General features: G+C 47.3%; 1 protein-coding gene across 1 annotated transcript in view; it reads left to right on the forward strand.

The window, feature by feature from the left end:
• Positions 1 to 17,157, forward strand: part of CREBBP (CREB binding lysine acetyltransferase) — a 141,150-nt gene extending 123,993 nt beyond the window's left edge. The window contains exons 22-31 of the mRNA XM_090277122.1: positions 227 to 304; positions 641 to 708; positions 4,580 to 4,730; positions 5,102 to 5,248; positions 5,916 to 6,029; positions 7,114 to 7,279; positions 7,653 to 7,820; positions 11,824 to 11,985; positions 12,371 to 12,652; positions 14,301 to 17,157. Of these exons, the coding sequence (XP_090133248.1) occupies positions 227 to 304; positions 641 to 708; positions 4,580 to 4,730; positions 5,102 to 5,248; positions 5,916 to 6,029; positions 7,114 to 7,279; positions 7,653 to 7,820; positions 11,824 to 11,985; positions 12,371 to 12,652; positions 14,301 to 16,445 (3,481 nt within the window). The 3' untranslated portion in view covers positions 16,446 to 17,157. The remainder of the gene's footprint in view (positions 1 to 226; positions 305 to 640; positions 709 to 4,579; positions 4,731 to 5,101; positions 5,249 to 5,915; positions 6,030 to 7,113; positions 7,280 to 7,652; positions 7,821 to 11,823; positions 11,986 to 12,370; positions 12,653 to 14,300) is intronic.
• Positions 17,158 to 18,865: the final 1,708 nt, after the last annotated feature.

Raw genomic sequence — 18,865 nt, forward strand, 5'->3', positions numbered from 1 at the left:
AAGAGAGGAATGAGGTATTTGTACAAAGAAGAGGAGAAAGTCAGCTTTTTCTACAGAAAATATACTGATGAATTTTTTAAAATGGCTGAATCAATCAACAGGTGCATTAATGCCAGATACTCAAAGTAATCAAGAGGACAAGATGCGAACACTGTACGCAAGCTCCAACAGTCCACTCCGTTGTGTGGTTCCGCGTGCATTTCAGTGTGCTTTCTTTGTCTTCCAGTTTTGTTGATTGCAAGGAGTGTGGCCGGAAGATGCATCAGATTTGTGTTTTACACTATGATATCATTTGGCCTTCAGGGTAAGTAATTCCCTGTGATCTTGGGAAAGGGAAGGCAGTTATACACAGTGGAGGGGAGGGCGCCTGCTGCTGCTGCTGTTGCTGCTCCTGCTGCATTTCATTCATTGTTGTTAGCAAGAATTCAGCAGTTAAGATAAATGGCGATTGGTTCTAAAAATTTTTAAGTCTTTAAGTGTTTGCCGGCTTTAGGAATTGTAGAATCAAAGCAGTCTGCCTCTTTACTTTTGTATAATGATGTGGTTTATCTGCCACCAAAGTCTTTTAATGTTGCATTTCACTGGTTTGGCAACATATACTGTTTTCTATAATCTGATCACACCCATTATGTTTTTGCAGTTTTGTGTGTGACAACTGCTTGAAGAAAACTGGCAGAACTCGAAAAGAAAACAAATTCAGTGCTAAGCGTAAGTTGTGGAAGGATTTCTGTTTTCCGGTCTGTACATTGTAGATAACTTGTATAATTATCCAAGTTTTCCTTTGGTTCCTCAGAACACGTCACTTTTGACCTCACTTGTCCAATGTTTTTATCTGTTTTCCAATACTTAGTATTTTTCTTGTCTTCCCCTTAAAGAGACTTATTTGACCTGATCATTATATCAAAGTCAGCTTTATGATCAATTCATGTTTTTGATGAAAGTTTAGAAAGCTTAGATATATAGTAAACTTAATGAATTATGAGAGAGAAAATTTGTCAGCAGATCCTTCTCAAGTAGCTTAGAAATAAGACCTCTCCCAAACACACACACATGTGTTCTGTCTGAGCAGCACACTCAGCCCTGGGCCCTTGTGTGGGCGGCTGCTTTCACATCACTAGGTGTGAACCGTGCTGTATGAGGAGTGACCCTCTCAGGTTCCCTGAGGATCAGCCACCATCCACCACCCAGCACTGATAGGAACCTGGTCTGCACAGACTTGGTGGGAATGTCACTGCTGCATTTAGAATGGTTACTGATATCTCTTTATGAGAGCAGTCTGTTACTACTAAAAGTAACTTCATAGGTAGTTGTGATTTATTTTTCAAATGTGTACAATACATAACCTTTGTCCACTAGGCTCTCAAATACTGGGGGTCACCTTCCACAGCATGGCAGTCCCAGGCTGTCCCTTTGCTGAGTTAATAGTGAACCCATATAGGAAAGCCACGTGTAGCAGCACCTTAGAGTGCACATGCCCAGTGCTCCCTGCAGTTCTCATTTCTCCAGCAAGATAGGTGACTGGCATACTGCTCAGCGTGTCCCCAACAAGAGCCAGGCCATCTGAGGTACTGGGAGTAGAAGAGAGATGATGGGATGGAGAGAGAAGTCACTTGTTGGAGGCAAGGAGGAAGCTACTCTAGAGGCTTCCAAGTAATTGCCAACTCAAGTTCAAACTCTGTAGTTAATAAAATTCACAGTTATTCTATAACTTAAACTCACTCTTGTAAAATGTTTTGAAATATTGATGAACTCACTGAATATTGTAATATTTTTCTGTAGATTAGGGTTTCTCAGCTGAGCCACTGTTGACATGCAGGACTAGATAATAATTCGTTGTGGTGGCTCTCCTGTGCATTGTAGGATTTCAGCAGCATCCCTGGCGGCAGCCCACTAAATATCAATAACACCGCCACCCTCACGCATGGTGACCATCAGAAATGTCACTAGACCTTGCCAGATATGCCCTGGGGAGCACAGTTGCCCCCAGGTGAGAATTCCTGCTTTAGAGTATCTGTTCTGAGATTATTAAAGCAATTAGCAACTTAGAAACATTTGCCTAGGTTAGAACTTTAGTGACCACTAACTAAATTGCCAGGAGAGCTAGGCCTCACTAGAAGAGTAGCTTCAGCCAGAAGGCACAAGGTTGGAGGTGTGGGGAGTCACAGAAGAGCTCAAGAGCTGGCCCAGCTCTGACTCTACCCCAGTGTCCAGGGAATGGTGGAGAAAGACATGTGGGCCTTTGGTAGGTGAGCTTTAGGGTGTAAGATACAGAACATTTCCTTACAGAAAATGACCTTAGAAGTCTAGTGTCGCCCCTTATTTTTTTATTTGAATAGTCTTTGCAAGTGTCTGTAGATCACAAAGGAAAGTTTGCCTCATTCATATTTGCACTGAGTGAGTATCGGAAATGTCTTCCAGCTGAATGATAGTCACAACTGACCATCCACCGATAGCCACTTTCCTACCTTACACCACACATACAACTCAACTTCAGGTGGTTAAAAGGGAAAAAGAGACAACTGTGAATGCATTCAAGGTCACAGTAAGAGTATTTGTATTGTGTTGGGTTATAAAAAGCCTTCCTTAAAAAAAAAAAAAGAAAAAGAAAAAGAAAGCCCAGAGTGAAAGGGCAGAAGGCTAAAGAATTTTATCACATAAAGAAAAATAAAAGCTCCCTCACCACCCATCTCACAGACAGAAATGTACGTTGAATGCCCGTAGTGGGGGGTACAATTTAAAATGTTGGTTTTAGACTCAGCAATTTCATTTTTCATGTATCATACAAAGATATTTGCACATACAGGCAGTACAAGGATGCCCTTTAGTGCAGCATGGTGACAGGTGATTGGAAAGAGGGCACAAGTGAGTAAATAAAAGGTTGCGGCCACGCTGCAGAAAACCGGGAAGCAGTGCAAGAATGAGGCAGAAGAGTGTGCACTGACTGCAAAGAGCTCACAGCCATGATGTGTGGGGGAAGGACCTGCTGCATAAACACCGCAGGACTGGAAACAGTCTTCCATATATGCATCACATGAATGAGAATCACCCCACTTTCACCCAGAAGAAAGTTGCCTCTCTGAACTTGTGCTGGCTATTTTCCATGTGTTCACTAACCCTTCCTAATGTAATGCCCCTCCTCATGGGGAAACTGTTTTCTAGCCCTCTTTACATTTTCACAGTGCTCAGTTTGATGCTTTTAACAAGATTGTCATAAATTGTCTTGTTTAAATACCTGGTTTTTAATGCAGGTAACTCAGGTGGTTTGAAGAAAAAAGTAAAGACCTAATTTTAAAGGTTCTTTGTTCGCTATTTGAAAATCATAGTATGTGGGGTCGTATTTTCACAAGAGAAGGGCAATTCCCTCACTATGGTGACCCTTCTTAGCTGTGTCCTCCCTTCTGGACTGGAAGCTGCCTCATGAGGGAATAAAGCATATTCAGTAGCAGCGTGGAGGGGGAATGGAGGAACATGGGCAACAACATGAGACTTCTTCAGGGGCTTTACAAAGAAGAGACAAGATGGCCTGTGGGTCCCTTGTAGCTAATGCTGTGTTTCTCAGGATAGCTGTCTAAGCCGTGGGGTGTGCGGAATGTAAGGGGTCCAGAGCGTGACCACAAAGCTGTGTATAGGGTACATCTTCATCAGTTTATGAAATAGGTCACAAATCCACTGCTCCTGTTTTTATAGCTTTTCAAGTTTTTATGTTCCTGTGGGGTTCTTATTTCATTGCCATATGTTTTTTCTTTTTAAATTAGTTTTCTTGAAGTATACCTTCTATATCCAAAAAAATCTACCATTGATATGTTTATTGCAGAAAATGGAATTTAGAAAGTTAGTCTAAATTTTTCATATATTTCTTGAGCTCAGTAGGGACTCTTCTGATATCCAAAATAGCTTTAAAAAAAATCCCATTAATGTTGTAAATATTTTATTTTATTTTTTAAAGATTTTTATTTATTTTTAGAGAGAGGGGAAGGGAGGGAGAAAGTCAGGGAAAGAAACGATGTGTAAGAGAAACATCCATTGGTCGCCTCTTGCACACCCCAACTGGAGACCTGGCTGGCAACCCAGGCACGTACTCTGATGGGGAATCAAACTGGCAGCCTTTCAATCCGCAGGCTGGTGCTCAAACCACTGAGCCACACCAGACAGGGCAATGTCTTCTTCTTTGTATTTATTGATTTTTAAAATACTTACATTAGCCAAGCGGCCAGGTCCCCAGTTAGGGGTGTACGAGAAGTGACCAGTGGATGTTTCTCTTACACATCGTTTTTTTCCCTGCCTTTCTCCCTCCCTTCCCCTCTCTCTAAAAATAAATAAAAATATATTTTAAAAAGATGGAAATAGCTGGGCGCACTTGATGGCAATTTTCAGGGTATCGAGTGCCAGATTCCAGAGTATCCCTTTCCCTCATAAAACTCACCTCATAGGACAGACTAGATCCCTTCTGGATTTAGAGAACATTAATCTTTAAAATACACTAGACTACCCTGAAAGAAACAGGTGGATTCTATGGCCTCAGTTGCCTTCTTCATAGCCCTTCCAAAGCCCTCTCACCTGCTTCTTCTTAACTTCCCAGGACTGCAGACAACACGATTGGGAAACCATTTAGAAGACCGAGTCAATAAGTTTTTGCGGCGACAGAATCATCCTGAAGCCGGGGAGGTCTTTGTCCGGGTAGTGGCCAGCTCAGACAAGACTGTGGAGGTCAAGCCCGGAATGAAGTCACGGTTTGTGTTGCAGACATTCTGCCATAATCTAAAACAGCACTGTTCTAGTGCCTACCCCACCTGGTTAACAAAAGCCCCACTCTCTGGCAAGGCTTTTGAATAATTTAAAGGCTTTTCGGTGGTTAGTGTATAGCAAGCCCTTCTCTCTAACCCAAATTCATTAGAGGAGGTTAAGTTTTCAGTCAAGTAAAACAGTGTCACAGAAAATGGGATCATAGCTCCAAGCTGCCTGGGCTGGTGGGAAGAGCTCTGGGTTGGTAGTCAGAAGACATGACAGCCCTTGATCTTTTCTGTCCTGAGTGGGTTTAGAGCAGCAAATTAGGTTGTAAACCTTGACACGTGCAAACATCAAATTCTGACTTTTATTTCAGGTTTGTGGACTCTGGGGAAATGTCTGAATCTTTCCCGTATCGAACCAAAGCTCTCTTTGCTTTTGAGGAAATTGACGGAGTAGATGTGTGCTTCTTTGGGATGCATGTCCAAGAGTATGGCTCTGATTGTCCCCCACCAAATACAAGGTAGTACTCTCTCCTTTCAAGGGGTGTCATACTGTGTTAAAATGGACTTGGACTTTATGTGTCTTGGAGAACCTATGTGTTTTAGAGTTGGGTGTAAATTAAATAATCCACACTTGATTAACCAAAGTAGTTTAGGTTTCCTCTAAGCCAGTGGAAAGTGAAGAGTTTTTATGACTATTTTAAGCATGTTTTGTTTTTTGCGTATTTGCGGGTCCTGGTTCTGGTCTTGCTGTTATCCCTGTCTTACCTGGTGCAGGTAGACCCACAAGAGAATGGGGTGGGGACCACTCCATGAGCCTGGACATTTTCTGATGCATCTAGAAAAATGAAGTACCTCTGCGAAGAGTTCTTTCATGTTAATTTTAGAATCTGGATGAGAGGGAATTGAAAATGACTTTCCTTAGTTTGCCCTTATCTTTCTATGGTTCTCCTTGGTGAGTGATGCCCTTGCTTCTCAGCTCAGTGATGAAATTGGATTCCATTTATTGATTGGCAGCAGCAGTTAGTCATGGGAGTTTTCCTATATCCTGTTTGTGGCCAGTATAAATGCCGTCAAAACAAAATTTATTTCTGTAGCTTTTTTTTCTCTATTTGGATGCTATTTGCTTTCAAGTTTAGGGGATACCCTGAACTTCCAATTAATTTTTCTTCCTCACCCTACCCCTAGGCGTGTATACATATCTTATTTGGACAGTATTCACTTCTTCAGGCCCCGATGCCTTCGGACAGCTGTTTACCATGAGATTCTTATTGGATATTTAGAATATGTGAAGAAATTGGGGTGAGTTTCATTCAGATTATCCAAAACTAATAAAACCTTCATTTTTAATTTTTACTGTGTATTTATTATGTGAACTATGAGAGTGTTTAAGTTTTATTTTAACATCCTAACTGGATTCTGAAGTCTCCAGAGCTCCTCCATGTGCCCTCAGGCACATCATCATAGTCCATGTGCTTTTCCTGCCTTGTGCGTTCTTTTCATTATTTTTCCATTCTGACCTCTTTTTTAAAAAAATTATTGATGCTCATTTTATACATTATAAAAGTCACCTATTTCAGGTGTACACTTTACTAACTCTCAGTAACTTTATGGAGTCATCACCATAAATCAGTCTCAGAACATTGCCATCCCCCAATGAAATCCCCGTGCCCATTTACTGTTAATCCCTGTTCCACACCTGCTCCCATTCACCACTAATCTAGTTTCTGTCCCCATAAATTTGTTTTTTCTGGATATTTTATATGAATGGAATCCTATAAGATGTGGTCTCTTGCATCTGACTTCTTTCTCTAGCTCTGTTTTCATATTTTAAATCTGTCATATTTCATTCCCAAATTTGAAAAAGTTAGAGGTATTTGATTGAAGTGCCTTAAACAGAATAAGATTTATTTTAACCTGAACCGTTAGAGGAGGAAATACCCAACTGCCTTTTCTATGTGCAGAAGAAAGTGGGTAGGGAATTCCGTGTGTTCCTGAGTAGAAGCCATTTGATATACCTGGTGAGTCTCTTGTCTTCCCAGGCTTTCTCCTGTGCTCACAGGTTCCGTTGCAGCCTTAGGCCCCTTCCCGATGTGCTTGCCCTGAGAAGGGAGCATCTTGGGGCTGACTTCAGGCATGCATTTGGACACTAGAGGATTTTGGCCTTACCCACACCTGCCCCTCTCCCAGCACACTGGTGTGGAACCTCTCTAAGTGTCCTGTATATTCTGCCATAAGCATTGTGGTCATTTCTTTGCTTTCTCTTTTCTTTATACTTATTTCTGTTCATGCTTTGTTCCCTATTCCTCAGCTATTACTCCTTGAAAGCAGGGACAGTTTTACTCAGTTCTTGAATCTGAATTATGTGTGTGTGTATGTCCAACAGGTATGTGACAGGACACATCTGGGCCTGTCCCCCAAGTGAAGGAGATGACTACATCTTCCATTGCCACCCCCCTGATCAAAAAATCCCAAAACCTAAGCGCCTGCAGGAGTGGTACAAAAAGATGCTGGACAAGGCTTTTGCAGAGCGAATCATCCATGACTACAAGGTACTGACTGGGTGCTTGCTGAAGGAGGGCCTGGGGTAGCTTTGTCATCGCTGATTTATATATCTTCGTGTGTCTTCCTCTCATACTTACATATTAGAATTATATTCACTTATGAAGATTAGAAAGCAAAAATAAAAATAAAAGTATAAAAAATGTAGAAGCATTTTTATCTGTAGTCTATCAGGATCTTTTAGTTGGCTGTCTGAGAGCTGTGCCGTGGTGTTGCCTGTTTAAATTGTCTGATCTTGGCCATTGTGCACCGTGGGCATGTGCTGCACCAGGATCCTCTTCAGTTCATAGCCACACACCACCTCCTTCTCGGAGCTTTGCTTAGGTCCCCTTGTCTCACTGCTCTGCTTTGTTCACTCTCCAGGACATTTTCAAACAAGCAACTGAAGACAGGCTTACCAGTGCCAAGGAACTGCCCTATTTTGAGGGTGACTTCTGGCCCAATGTGTTGGAGGAGAGCATTAAGGAGCTGGAACAAGAAGAAGAAGAGAGGAAGAAGGAAGAGAGCACTGCGGCCAGTGAGACCACAGAGGTAAAGCCCCCCATGTCCCCACCACCCCACCCTCCTGGAAAGCTTGTGGCCCAGATACGTGTGCTGAAGGCCGAATTCTGACAGGTTGGAGAGTGAACTTGTGCTATTGCATTCACAGGATGTGGCCTTCTTTTTGGTAGATTTTCACACATAACCTTGCCTTATCACCATGCACGGGCCTGGGAACACAGCCCACGCTGGTTACAGGGCGAGCTGAGGTATGGGCACTGGAGAGACATCACCTGATAGGAGGGGACAAGAAGTGCTTGCTCTGTCATCTCTGGGTAGAACAGACAAGGAGGGCTAAGACACGGACAGATGAGAGACATGGATGCTGTGCCAGGGAGCCCAGAACACACAGATACAGAGAGGGATGCATCACAGTCAGAAAGCAATCGCTTTAAAAGAGTACCACCCTGGCCAGTGTAGCTCATTTGGTTGGAACAACATCCTATAAACTGAAAGGTCATGTGTTTGATTCTGGGTCAGGTCACATGCCTGGGTTACAGGTTTGGTCCCAGTGATGCACGTGCGAGAGGCAACCCATCAAATGTTTCTCTTCTCTCTCTCTCTCTCTCTCTCTCACTCCCTTCCCTTCTAAGCATGTCCTCCATAGAGGATTAAAAAAAAAAAAAAATCTTTACCATCCTGGCTGGTGTGGCTCAGTTCATTGGAGTGTTGCCCCATAGCCAAAGGGTTGCAGGTTTGATTTCCAGTTTGGGCACATATGATTCCCTGTTTGGGGCACACACAGGAGATAACTGATAGGTGTTTCTCTCTGACATCGCTGTTTTTCTCTCTCCCTTCACTTCTCTCTTCCTTTCTCTAAAAAGCAATGAAAAATGTCCTCAGGCCCTGACTGGTGTGGCTCAGTAGATTGGGCTCTGTCCTATGAAACGAAAGGTTGCCAGTTTGATTACCAGTCAGGGCACATGCCTGGGCTGTGGGCCAGGTCCCCAGTTGGGGAGGTGTAAGCGTAATTGATCAATGTTTCTCTCCCACTCTTCCTCCCTCCCTTCCCCTCTCTCTAAAAATAAATTAATTGAAAAAAGAAAAGAAAAGTGTCCTCAGGTGAGGATAAAATAATAACAATAAAAGAGTCCTGGCTGCTGTGGCTTAGTGGATTGAGCACCAGCCTGTGGACTAAAAGGTCACCAGTTCCATTCCCAGGCAGGGGCACATGCCTGGGTTGTGGGTCAGGTCCCCAGTTGAGGGTGTGCAAAAGGCAACCAGTCTGTTTCTGTCACATGTTTCTCTCTCTCTTTGGCCTTCCTTTCCCTTCTCTCTAAAAAATAAATAATAGTAAGTAAATAAAATCTTTAAAAAAAAAATAGTAAGAGTGTGCTTTCTAAACTAAACACACACACACCTGCAGCTCTCCCTGTGGTGGCATACACTCACCCTAAGTCTCCACTGTGTATAGGCACGGGCCTGAGCAGTACAGTGAGAACAAAGGAAAACACCATCCCTGCCCTCGGGGTATATTTTCTGGCAGAAGAAATAAGAGAAACACATGCCCAGCACACTCTGAGATAGTGGTGGAAGCTGTGAAGAAAAAGAAGTACAGGGAAGATGGGGCCACTTCCAGGGGAGGGGTCCTATCTGGGGCAGAGATATCTGAGCAGAGACTGACCTGGTGAAAAGGAACCCAGAGGATCGAGAAGAGAAGGAGCTTCCAGAAGGAGGAGAAACATAGGCATCTAATTGTGAGTGAGTGTGCCATGCTTTGTGGTGTCCAGTAAGACATGGTAGTTTCAGTTTGGGTCATAGCTGTAGAGGCCATGAGATATATGTGATGAATTTTGAGATGAATAACCTCAGAATTTGGGGAGGGTCATCGTGGCATGTAAGGAAAAGCCTGCGTCAAGGCTGCCTGCTGTGCCTTTTGCTGCAGAAGAGGGAGAGCATATTTGGGGGAAGAAGTTAGGACTGGCTGCAGATGTGTTGATATGAAGATGCCTCTTAATATTCTAGAGGAGCTGTGTAAACCTGGGGCCCTCACAGGTACGCTCAAGGGGTTGTGTGGGTGGGTCTGGCGTTCAGAGCCAGGGGTCTAGAGTGACTTAGTGGCTGCTCTATGCCAGGCAGGTGTGAGGTTTCCCACTCAACCAACCTTTGAAGAGTGGGCTGGATTTTAGCAGAAATTCACTTTTATTGGGAGAGAGATCAGAACTGATCTGTGAACCCCAAGGTCCCTACATGTGTCCGCCACTGCCAGACATCTCTGGATGGGAGGTGGCCTGAATCAGAAGGTGCATCCAGGTAGTGGAGGACAGTGGCTGGGTTACAGCAGAAGGAGGAGAGTCTGTACCCTGGCATTGGAGATCCCATAGAGAGGGACTCTGGGTAGGCAGAGGTCGGGGGCAATTCAGACCCCCACCATGAGTTCTGTTCAAGGATGATGTGTGCTTCTGGCCTGGGGTTCAGGGGCACTTTCTGGGAGACAGAAATAGACAAGGGCTGACTCCCTTTTCTGACCATGGACCTGCATGTGGGGGAGAGAGCAGGACATGGAGGTGAAGAACAGTGGCACCATCCAGTGTGTCCAGTTCACGTAACTAAGCATTGCGTTAGTTATGGACGCCACTTCTGATTGAACGCTGCTTTGCCATAATGGGAAAGAAACAGCTTGTGTGTGTAACCCCAGTTTTGTGAAGAAAAATACACAAAGTAAATGTGCATAGGTGCTATTGCTTTGGTGGCAAAATATTTTTTCATTATTTGGCTATATTTTTTAAGCTGTGCAGGGAATCTATATTTATTTTATAACTTAAAATATGGGCTTTAGAATAAAGGCTTATAGAAAACTTGAGCAGATGGTACAGAGTTACGTATATTCCAGTACCAGTTTCTCTTGATGACATCTTAAATTGGTGTACTGCATTTGTTACAATTGCTGAACCAGTACTTAATGCATCATTGTTAACTAGAGTCTGAAGTTCATTCAGTGTCCTTAGTTTTTATCAGTGTCCTTTTCTGATCTGGGTCCACATTACAGCCAGTTGTCAAGACTCATTGGGCCCCTCCTGGCTCTTTCTCAGATACGCCTCGGTGGGGGGGGGGGGGGGGGGGAGTGCAACTGAGCTTCCCCTAGAGTGGCACTCCTTTCAGCACCCAGAGAGACAGAGAAAATATTTCTCTTTATCCCTCCCCTTCTCCTCCTCCCTGCTCTCCCCCTCTTTAACCCTCTTCCTTTCTGTCCTTTTCTTTCCCTCTCTCTCCCTTTGTTATAAGTAAAGTTCTTTGGGCCAGACCAAGTGAGCATTCCTGCCTTGAGGCCTAAATGACTAAGAGCTTGAGTTCTTCCCAGAGAAGGAATGTTTTAACTAAGCAGCAGAACCCCTCAGACATAAGCCATTTACAGCACTAACGGTGGGTTACAGGCCTGAGTGGGCCTGGGGTATGGGAGCGGGATCAGGGAGGCGTTCTGCTCTCATGCGGCCTTGCTTGGGACTTGGAGGGGCAACTTTCAAGTTCCTGCTCCTCGCCGTGCAGTGACTTCTTCATTAGCACCTTTCCCATGTCTCTTACACATGGTGGATGCTTGGGGCCTTTGTGAGGCAAAGAATAAGCCCTGCACATGCAGGATATGCCATGGAGCGGCAGGTATCCAGTGGAATGATGTGGGACAATGAAAAATTACTTCCTCTCCCTCAGTTGTTAAGATTCCAAACCAGCATCCCGGGTGTGTCTTTCCTTCAAGAAGTAATGTGGTCTTTGTCCATCATGGCACAAGCAATGCTCGCTCTGTGTTTATGTATCACCACTGTGCCCACGGGGTTTCAGCCGAGTACATAGGGCCTGCTTCTGTCCTCATCACCTTTCCTCCAGAAGTTGCCTCTGAAGGCAGCAGTGTGTTTACAGCCCATACATATAGGGGTCTGCCCAGTGGTCTTCCCTAAGCTGGGCTTCCTGCAGTCCCCAGGGCCTGTAGCTGGGAGTCCCCACTGGATACTGGACCCGGAGGTGGAGGCTTGTCTGACAACTTTGCATGTTGTTGCAGGGCAGCCAGGGTGACAGCAAGAATGCCAAGAAAAAGAACAACAAGAAAACCAACAAGAATAAAAGCAGCATCAGCCGGGCTAACAAGAAAAAGCCCAGTATGCCCAACGTGTCCAACGACTTGTCCCAGAAGCTCTATGCCACCATGGAGAAGCACAAAGAGGTGAGATGCAGGGCAAGCTGCAGAGCCCAGCATTTGTGCCCCTGTGGGCTGAGATAAGAGGCAGAGGGTGCTGAGAAACCACAGCCCTGCGCCCCCTGGCCAAGAGGGTGAAGGCATGATGGCACTCTTTCTGGTGCTTCCCACCGTGCTGTGCAGGAGCACCAGCCGCTATAAGGCAGGACTGGCTGGTTGGGTAACACCACACAATGCCTCACCAAGTCAGTTCATTCCCAGGGAGTCACACACTTGCGACACACTTGGGACAACAGGTGTCAGGCTAAGCACTGTCTCAGTTCTGCAGGCTGGGGTAGCCCTGGGTCCTCCAGGGCCAGCCCTCCTCAGCACCATTCTTTGGGCTGACATCTTCTCACTCTTCTTCTTGCAGGTCTTCTTTGTGATCCACCTCCATGCTGGGCCTGTCATCAACACACTGCCCCCTATTGTTGACCCTGACCCCCTGCTCAGCTGTGACCTCATGGATGGGCGGGATGCCTTCCTCACCCTCGCCAGGGACAAGCACTGGGAGTTCTCCTCCCTGAGGCGGTCCAAGTGGTCCACGTTGTGCATGCTGGTGGAATTGCACACCCAGGGCCAGGACCGTTTCGTCTACACCTGCAACGAGTGCAAGCACCACGTGGAGACACGCTGGCACTGCACTGTGTGCGAGGTAGGCCCATGCATCCCTCCCTGTGTCTTCTCTCTGACAGAACTACTGGCAGAGCTGTGTGGTCCTCCCTTTGGCCCCTCCCCAGTCCCCCTCGGTCTATGCATTTGCATTTAAGGTTGAATTATTAGACAGTTGGCATTTCCCAGTGGGAGGGGGAAATGGGCTGGTTGTCTCAGGGCACTGCAGTTAGTGAGATTGTTGTTTTTTGAGTTCACAAATAAGAGGATCTAACTCTTTATCAGTTGGGTTCCTACTGTGTGCCCACACTAGGCTCAACACCAGACATTTAGGGTAAGAAGCCAGTTTCTCTTCCCAGAGTGTGGTCTGGTCCTGACCAAACTGTCAGTGGAGCTATCGACATGCATCCAGGGCACACTTGGCCCTTTGGCAGGACAGACTGGTCTTCCTGGAAATTAGCGAGCAGTGACTCATGCAGAATAAGGAGGCAGTCACAGGCACTTGCTACTTTACTTCCTGTGTTTTATTAACCCAACTCTATGTCAGGCACATCAATAAGCCTTGTGGTGCCAGAGCAGGAGAGGCACTGGTGGTGCTTTGGTCCTGCCAGAGCTCTGCCTGGTTCCCCTTACCTGTTGTCAGCCTGCATTCCTGTGGTTGGGGGTCTGGTGACACTTTTCCCGTGTCCTGGTTGGGACTCCCTGGCCATGCCACACGGGCTCCCCACTGCAGAGGTCCTGGCCCCTGTTTGAAGGAGGGGGTTTGTCACTTGCATGGACAGGCTCCTCACATGGGGTGAATCAGGCTATTGTGGGCCCTTCACCCCTATCCCCCCTACCCTTGCAGGTACTAAGATTCCTACCTAGTCCTTGCTTTGCCTGCCAGTGTTGGCGTCTGGGACAGTCCCCCCCCAGTCATGGGCCCCAGAGCAGTAGCTCTGATCTTTGAGGGGAAGGAGGGACCTTTTGTAATGCCCTCATCTTTATTTCCTTCTTTCTACAGCCTCCTTTTGTTTTCCCTTTCATTTCCCACTGCTTGGGATTTTCATGTCCTTTCTGTGAGAAGGTTATAGGTCCTGGCTGTAGGGCTCTGTTCTCCTCTAGCACCTGTTGTCTCAGGCTCCATATGTAGGCAGCTTTTAGAAACCTGGGGAAGGGGCATTTGTCACTGGTTTGAACACAGGGATCTTCTTCCTGGTGAAGGCCTTTCAGCTCTAGTACTCTGCTGGGCTGCCCTGAAGAGCTCTGGGGATGTGTGGAGGGCAACCAGTAGTGGCCCTGTATAGTGGAGGGCCAGTCTCTAGGAACTCAGGTCTGTGATACTTGAGATGCTAGTGTGGCACTTGGGAGGAAATGGTCACAGCATCAGTCATTCCTTCATTGTCGGGCTTCCCAGGCCAGGCATTCGGGCAGGGTGGCTATGTGCCGTTTCCTGGGTGCAGAGGACGGAAGGAAAAGGGGACCGGTGTTGAGCCTGTGCATGTGTTCGCACAGTGTTAGATAGCAGGTTGGCAGGACCAGGAGTCCCCTGGAAAAGGACAGGGTGAGGGTGAATAGATGGATGACGTAGTCTTTGGAGACTCTGAGCTGTGGAGGAGTTCCCAGCCATTAAGGTTCCAGGGGCTGGCCAGTATGTCTGGTCACTTTGGGCTGAGTGCTGATGCTGGCCTGTCCCCTTTCCTTATCTGCAGGACTACGACCTTTGTATCAACTGCTACAACACAAAGAGCCACACCCACAAAATGGTGAAGTGGGGGCTGGGCCTGGACGACGAGGGCGGCAGCCAGGGTGAACCACAGTCCAAGAGCCCCCAGGAATCACGGCGTCTGAGCATCCAGCGCTGCATCCAGTCTCTGGTGCACGCCTGCCAGTGCCGCAATGCCAACTGTTCACTGCCATCCTGCCAGAAGATGAAGCGGGTTGTGCAGCACACCAAGGGCTGCAAGCGCAAGACCAATGGAGGCTGCCCAGTGTGCAAGCAGCTTATCGCCCTTTGCTGCTACCATGCCAAACACTGCCAAGAAAACAAATGCCCCGTGCCCTTCTGCCTCAACATCAAACACAAGCTCCGTCAGCAGCAGATCCAGCACCGCCTGCAGCAAGCACAGCTCATGCGCCGGCGGATGGCCACCATGAACACCCGCAATGTGCCTCAGCAGAGTCTGCCTTCCCCTACCTCAGCACCACCCGGGACTCCCACTCAGCAGCCCAGCACACCCCAGACACCACAGCCCCCAACTCAACCTCAGCCCTCACCTGTGAGCATGTCACCAGCCGGCTTCTCCAGTGTGGCTCGAACTCAGCCTCCCACCACAGTGTCCACTGGGAAGCCCACCAACCAAGTGCCGGCTCCGCCACCTCCCGCCCAGCCCCCACCTGCAGCAGTAGAGGCGGCCCGGCAGATTGAACGTGAGGCCCAGCAGCAGCAACACCTGTACCGGGTGAACATCAACAATGGCATGCCCCCAGGGCGCACAGGCATGGTGACTCCGGTGAGCCAGATGGCCCCTGTGGGCCTGAACGTGCCCCGACCCAACCAGGTCAGTGGACCTGTCATGCCAAACCTGCCCCCTGGGCAGTGGCAGCAGGCGCCCATCCCCCAGCAGCAGCCGATGCCGGGCATGCCCAGGCCTGTGATGTCCATGCAGGCCCAACCAGCTGTGGCTGGACCGCGGATGCCCAGTGTGCAGCCACCCCGGAGCATCTCACCTGGCGCCCTGCAGGACCTGCTGCGGACCCTGAAGTCTCCCAGCTCCCCACAGCAGCAACAGCAGGTGCTCAACATCCTCAAGTCAAACCCTCAGCTGATGGCAGCTTTCATCAAACAGCGCACAGCCAAGTATGTGGCCAGTCAGCCTGGCCTGCAACCCCAGCCTGGCCTCCAAGCCCAGCCTGGCCTACAGCCCCAGCCCAGCCTACACCAACAGCCCAGCCTGCAGAATCTGAACACCATGCAAGCCAGTGGACCACGGCCCGGCGTGCCTCCGCAGCAGCAGGCCATGGGAGGTCTGAACCCCCAGGGCCAGGCCCTGAACATCATGAACTCGGGGCATAACCCCAGCATGGCAAGTATGAACCCGCAGTACAGAGAAATGCTGCGGAGGCAGCTACTGCAGCAGCAGCAGCAGCAGCAGCAGCAGCAGCAGCAGCAACAGCAGGGTAGTGCTGGCATGGCCGCAGGCATGGCAGGGCATGGCCAGTTCCAGCAGCCTCAAGGACCTGGAGGTTATCCCCCAGCCATGCAGCAGCAGCGGATGCAGCAGCACCTGTCTATGCAGGGCAGCTCCATGGGCCAGATGGCAGCTCAGATGGGACAGCTTGGCCAGATGGGGCAGCCTGGGCTGGGCACAGACAGCTCCCCCAACATCCAGCAAGCCCTGCAGCAGCGGATTCTGCAGCAGCAGCAGATGAAGCAGCAGATTGGGTCCCCAGGCCAGCCAAACCCCATGAGCCCCCAGCAGCACATGCTCTCAGGACAGCCACAGGCCTCACACCTCCCTGGTCAGCAGATGGCCACATCCCTTAGTAGCCAGGTGCGGTCTCCGGCCCCTGTCCAGTCTCCGCGGCCCCAGTCCCAGCCTCCACATTCCAGCCCATCACCACGGATACAGCCCCAGCCTTCACCACACCACGTGTCGCCCCAGACTGGTTCCCCCCACCCAGGACTTGCAGTCACCATGGCCAGCTCCATAGATCAGGGACACTTGGGGAACCCTGAACAGAGTGCAATGCTACCACAGCTGAATACCCCCAACAGGAGTGCATTGTCCAGTGAGCTGTCCCTGGTTGGTGACACCACAGGAGACACCCTAGAAAAGTTTGTGGAAGGTTTGTAGCATTGTGAGAGCATCACTTTTTTTCTTTCATGTTCTTGGACCTTTTGTACTGAAATCCAAGCATCTAGGCTTTTTATTCCTAGATGGAACTGCTACTTCCAAGCCATGGAAGGGTAGATTGCTGTTTAAAGAAACAATACAAAGAATATATTTTTTTGTTAAAAACCAGTTGATTTAAATATCTGGTGTCTCTCGATTCTCTCTCTCTCTCTCTCTCTCTCTCTCTCTTTCTTTTTCTTTTGTTTTGGGGGGAGGGGGGCTTTGTTTGGATTTTTTTGTCATTGCTGGTGACTCATGCCTTTTTTTAACGAGAAAAACGAGTTCATTATATTCATATTTTTTATTTGTATTTTCAAGACTTTAAACATTTATGTTTAAAAGTGAGAAGAAAAATAATATTCAGAAACTGATTCCTGAAATAATGCAAGCTTATAATGTATCCCAACAACTTTCTGACGTTGCGGGAAGATTTTTTTCTATTGTGAACTCTGTGGGCGTTCTCCAAGTATTACCCCTGGACGATAAGAATTGGCTCCTGTGTGCACACACGTACACACCCACCCCCACACACCTATACATACTGGCTTAAGCCAAACTCTTGTCTTGCAGATGTAGAAATTGTTGCTTTGTTTCTCTGATAAAACTGGTTTTAGACAAAAAATAGGGATGATCACTCTTAGACCATGCTAATGTTAATAGAGAAGAGCATTCTTTTCTTTTCTTCTATGTGAAACTTGAAATGAGGAAAAGCAATTCTAGTGTAAATCATGCAAGCGCTATAATTACTATAAATAAGAAAATTCAAGAAGATTCAATCACTGTATAGAATGGTAAAGTACCAACTCATTTCTTATATCATATTGTTAAATAAACTGTGTGCAACAGACAAAAAGGGTGGTCCTTCTTGAATTCATGTATATGGTATTAACACTTAGTGTTCGGGGCTTTTTGTTATGAAAATGCTGTTTTCAACATTGTATTTGGACTATGCATGTGTTTCCCCCCCCCATTGTATATAAAGTACTGCTTAAAATTGATATAAATTACTGAAGTTTTTAACATGTATTCTGTTCTTTAAGATCCCTGTAAGAATGTTTAAGGTTTTTATTTATTTATATATATTTTTGGAGTCTGTTCTTTGTAAGACATGGTTCTGGATGTTTTCTCACAGAGGAGAGTCAGTAACTGAAGTCATGGTTGTCATATAGGTGGCAACGAGGCTTAGTTGAGACATGGAAGGTTCTCTTTCCAGTGACCAAGATGGTCAGCTCAGTGATGTTGCACACATTTGATGCTCACCAGGAAACTTCACCTCCAAAGTTAGGAACACAAATGGATCAGAAAAAGTGCTTTGCCTCTTGTCCACCACCCCTGTCTTAGCCACCCCACCCCCAGCAATCAGAATAGGGAGGGTTGCTACACTTGTTTTCAGTCCATCCCCCTCCCCTGCTCCTTCCTATGTAACAATTCCAGAATTAATGCAAAGGGTGCTCCAGGGACTAGAGGGAGTTCCTGGCCTCCCCCTGAAATTCTTCATTTGGTAAGGGAGGATGCTGCCATGTAGTATGTCTTGCCACGGCCTTCAACTCTGGGCTGGACAGAAAGAGCTTTGGCCCTTCCTACCCCCATCCTCTAGAAACAGCAAGGTGCTGCCCAGAAGGCTGCTGAGGGGCAATGACTGTGGAACCTTGGTCACGAGCCCTGCTGTGGTGAGACTAGGCCTCTGGCTTCCAGGTACACCTGCACTCAGGCACTCGGCCCCATCCCTCCCCTCCGCATCCAGTTTCAGGTGCCCTTACTGAGGGGGGTCACACCTGAGTTCTTAAATGCTGTAGAAGTCACATCTGAGCAGAGGACCATCTCCAGGACAGTTGACACTAGTCTTCTAGACTGACGGCCTGCCACCCACGACCCCCTTCTACCCCCACTACCAGAGCACTGGTTAGTCGAGTTCTGTCTCTTGTCTCGTCCCCCAATCAGAGAGTGGTCTAGATCAGGAATTGTGTTAAATTTAGAAATCATGGCCCAAGTAGCTTCCTTTTTGGCCCTGTATTTACAGAAATATTTTCAAAATGAGGAGTCCAAAGTGAAACTAAAGTTTGTTGTAGCACTGAACTTACTTAGAACCTTGGGTTTTACTTAGAATCTTGAAGATTAATTAAGCCAGATGAGAATAAGACCATCTAGCACCCCCAAACATCCTCCATCTCCACCCTTTCCAAAAGAAAGCAAGGACATGAGCCTCTTTCTCCCCCAGTTGGAAAGTCCTGACCCAATGTTCAGACAAGAAGGGGTGAGCTCTCTCGGGCCCTGGAGGAGCAGCTTCAGCACAAACTCCAGATGTGCAGCCATTTAACAGTGGGAGGTATCTTCTTCAGATGATTCTGGAATCCAAAACTGTACTGACCTCATCATGGAGT

Source organism: Furipterus horrens, unplaced genomic scaffold (genome assembly GCF_987537825.1).
Source record: "Furipterus horrens unplaced genomic scaffold, mFurHor1.1.pri manual_scaffold_5, whole genome shotgun sequence".
Lineage (NCBI taxonomy): Eukaryota > Metazoa > Chordata > Mammalia > Chiroptera > Furipteridae > Furipterus > Furipterus horrens.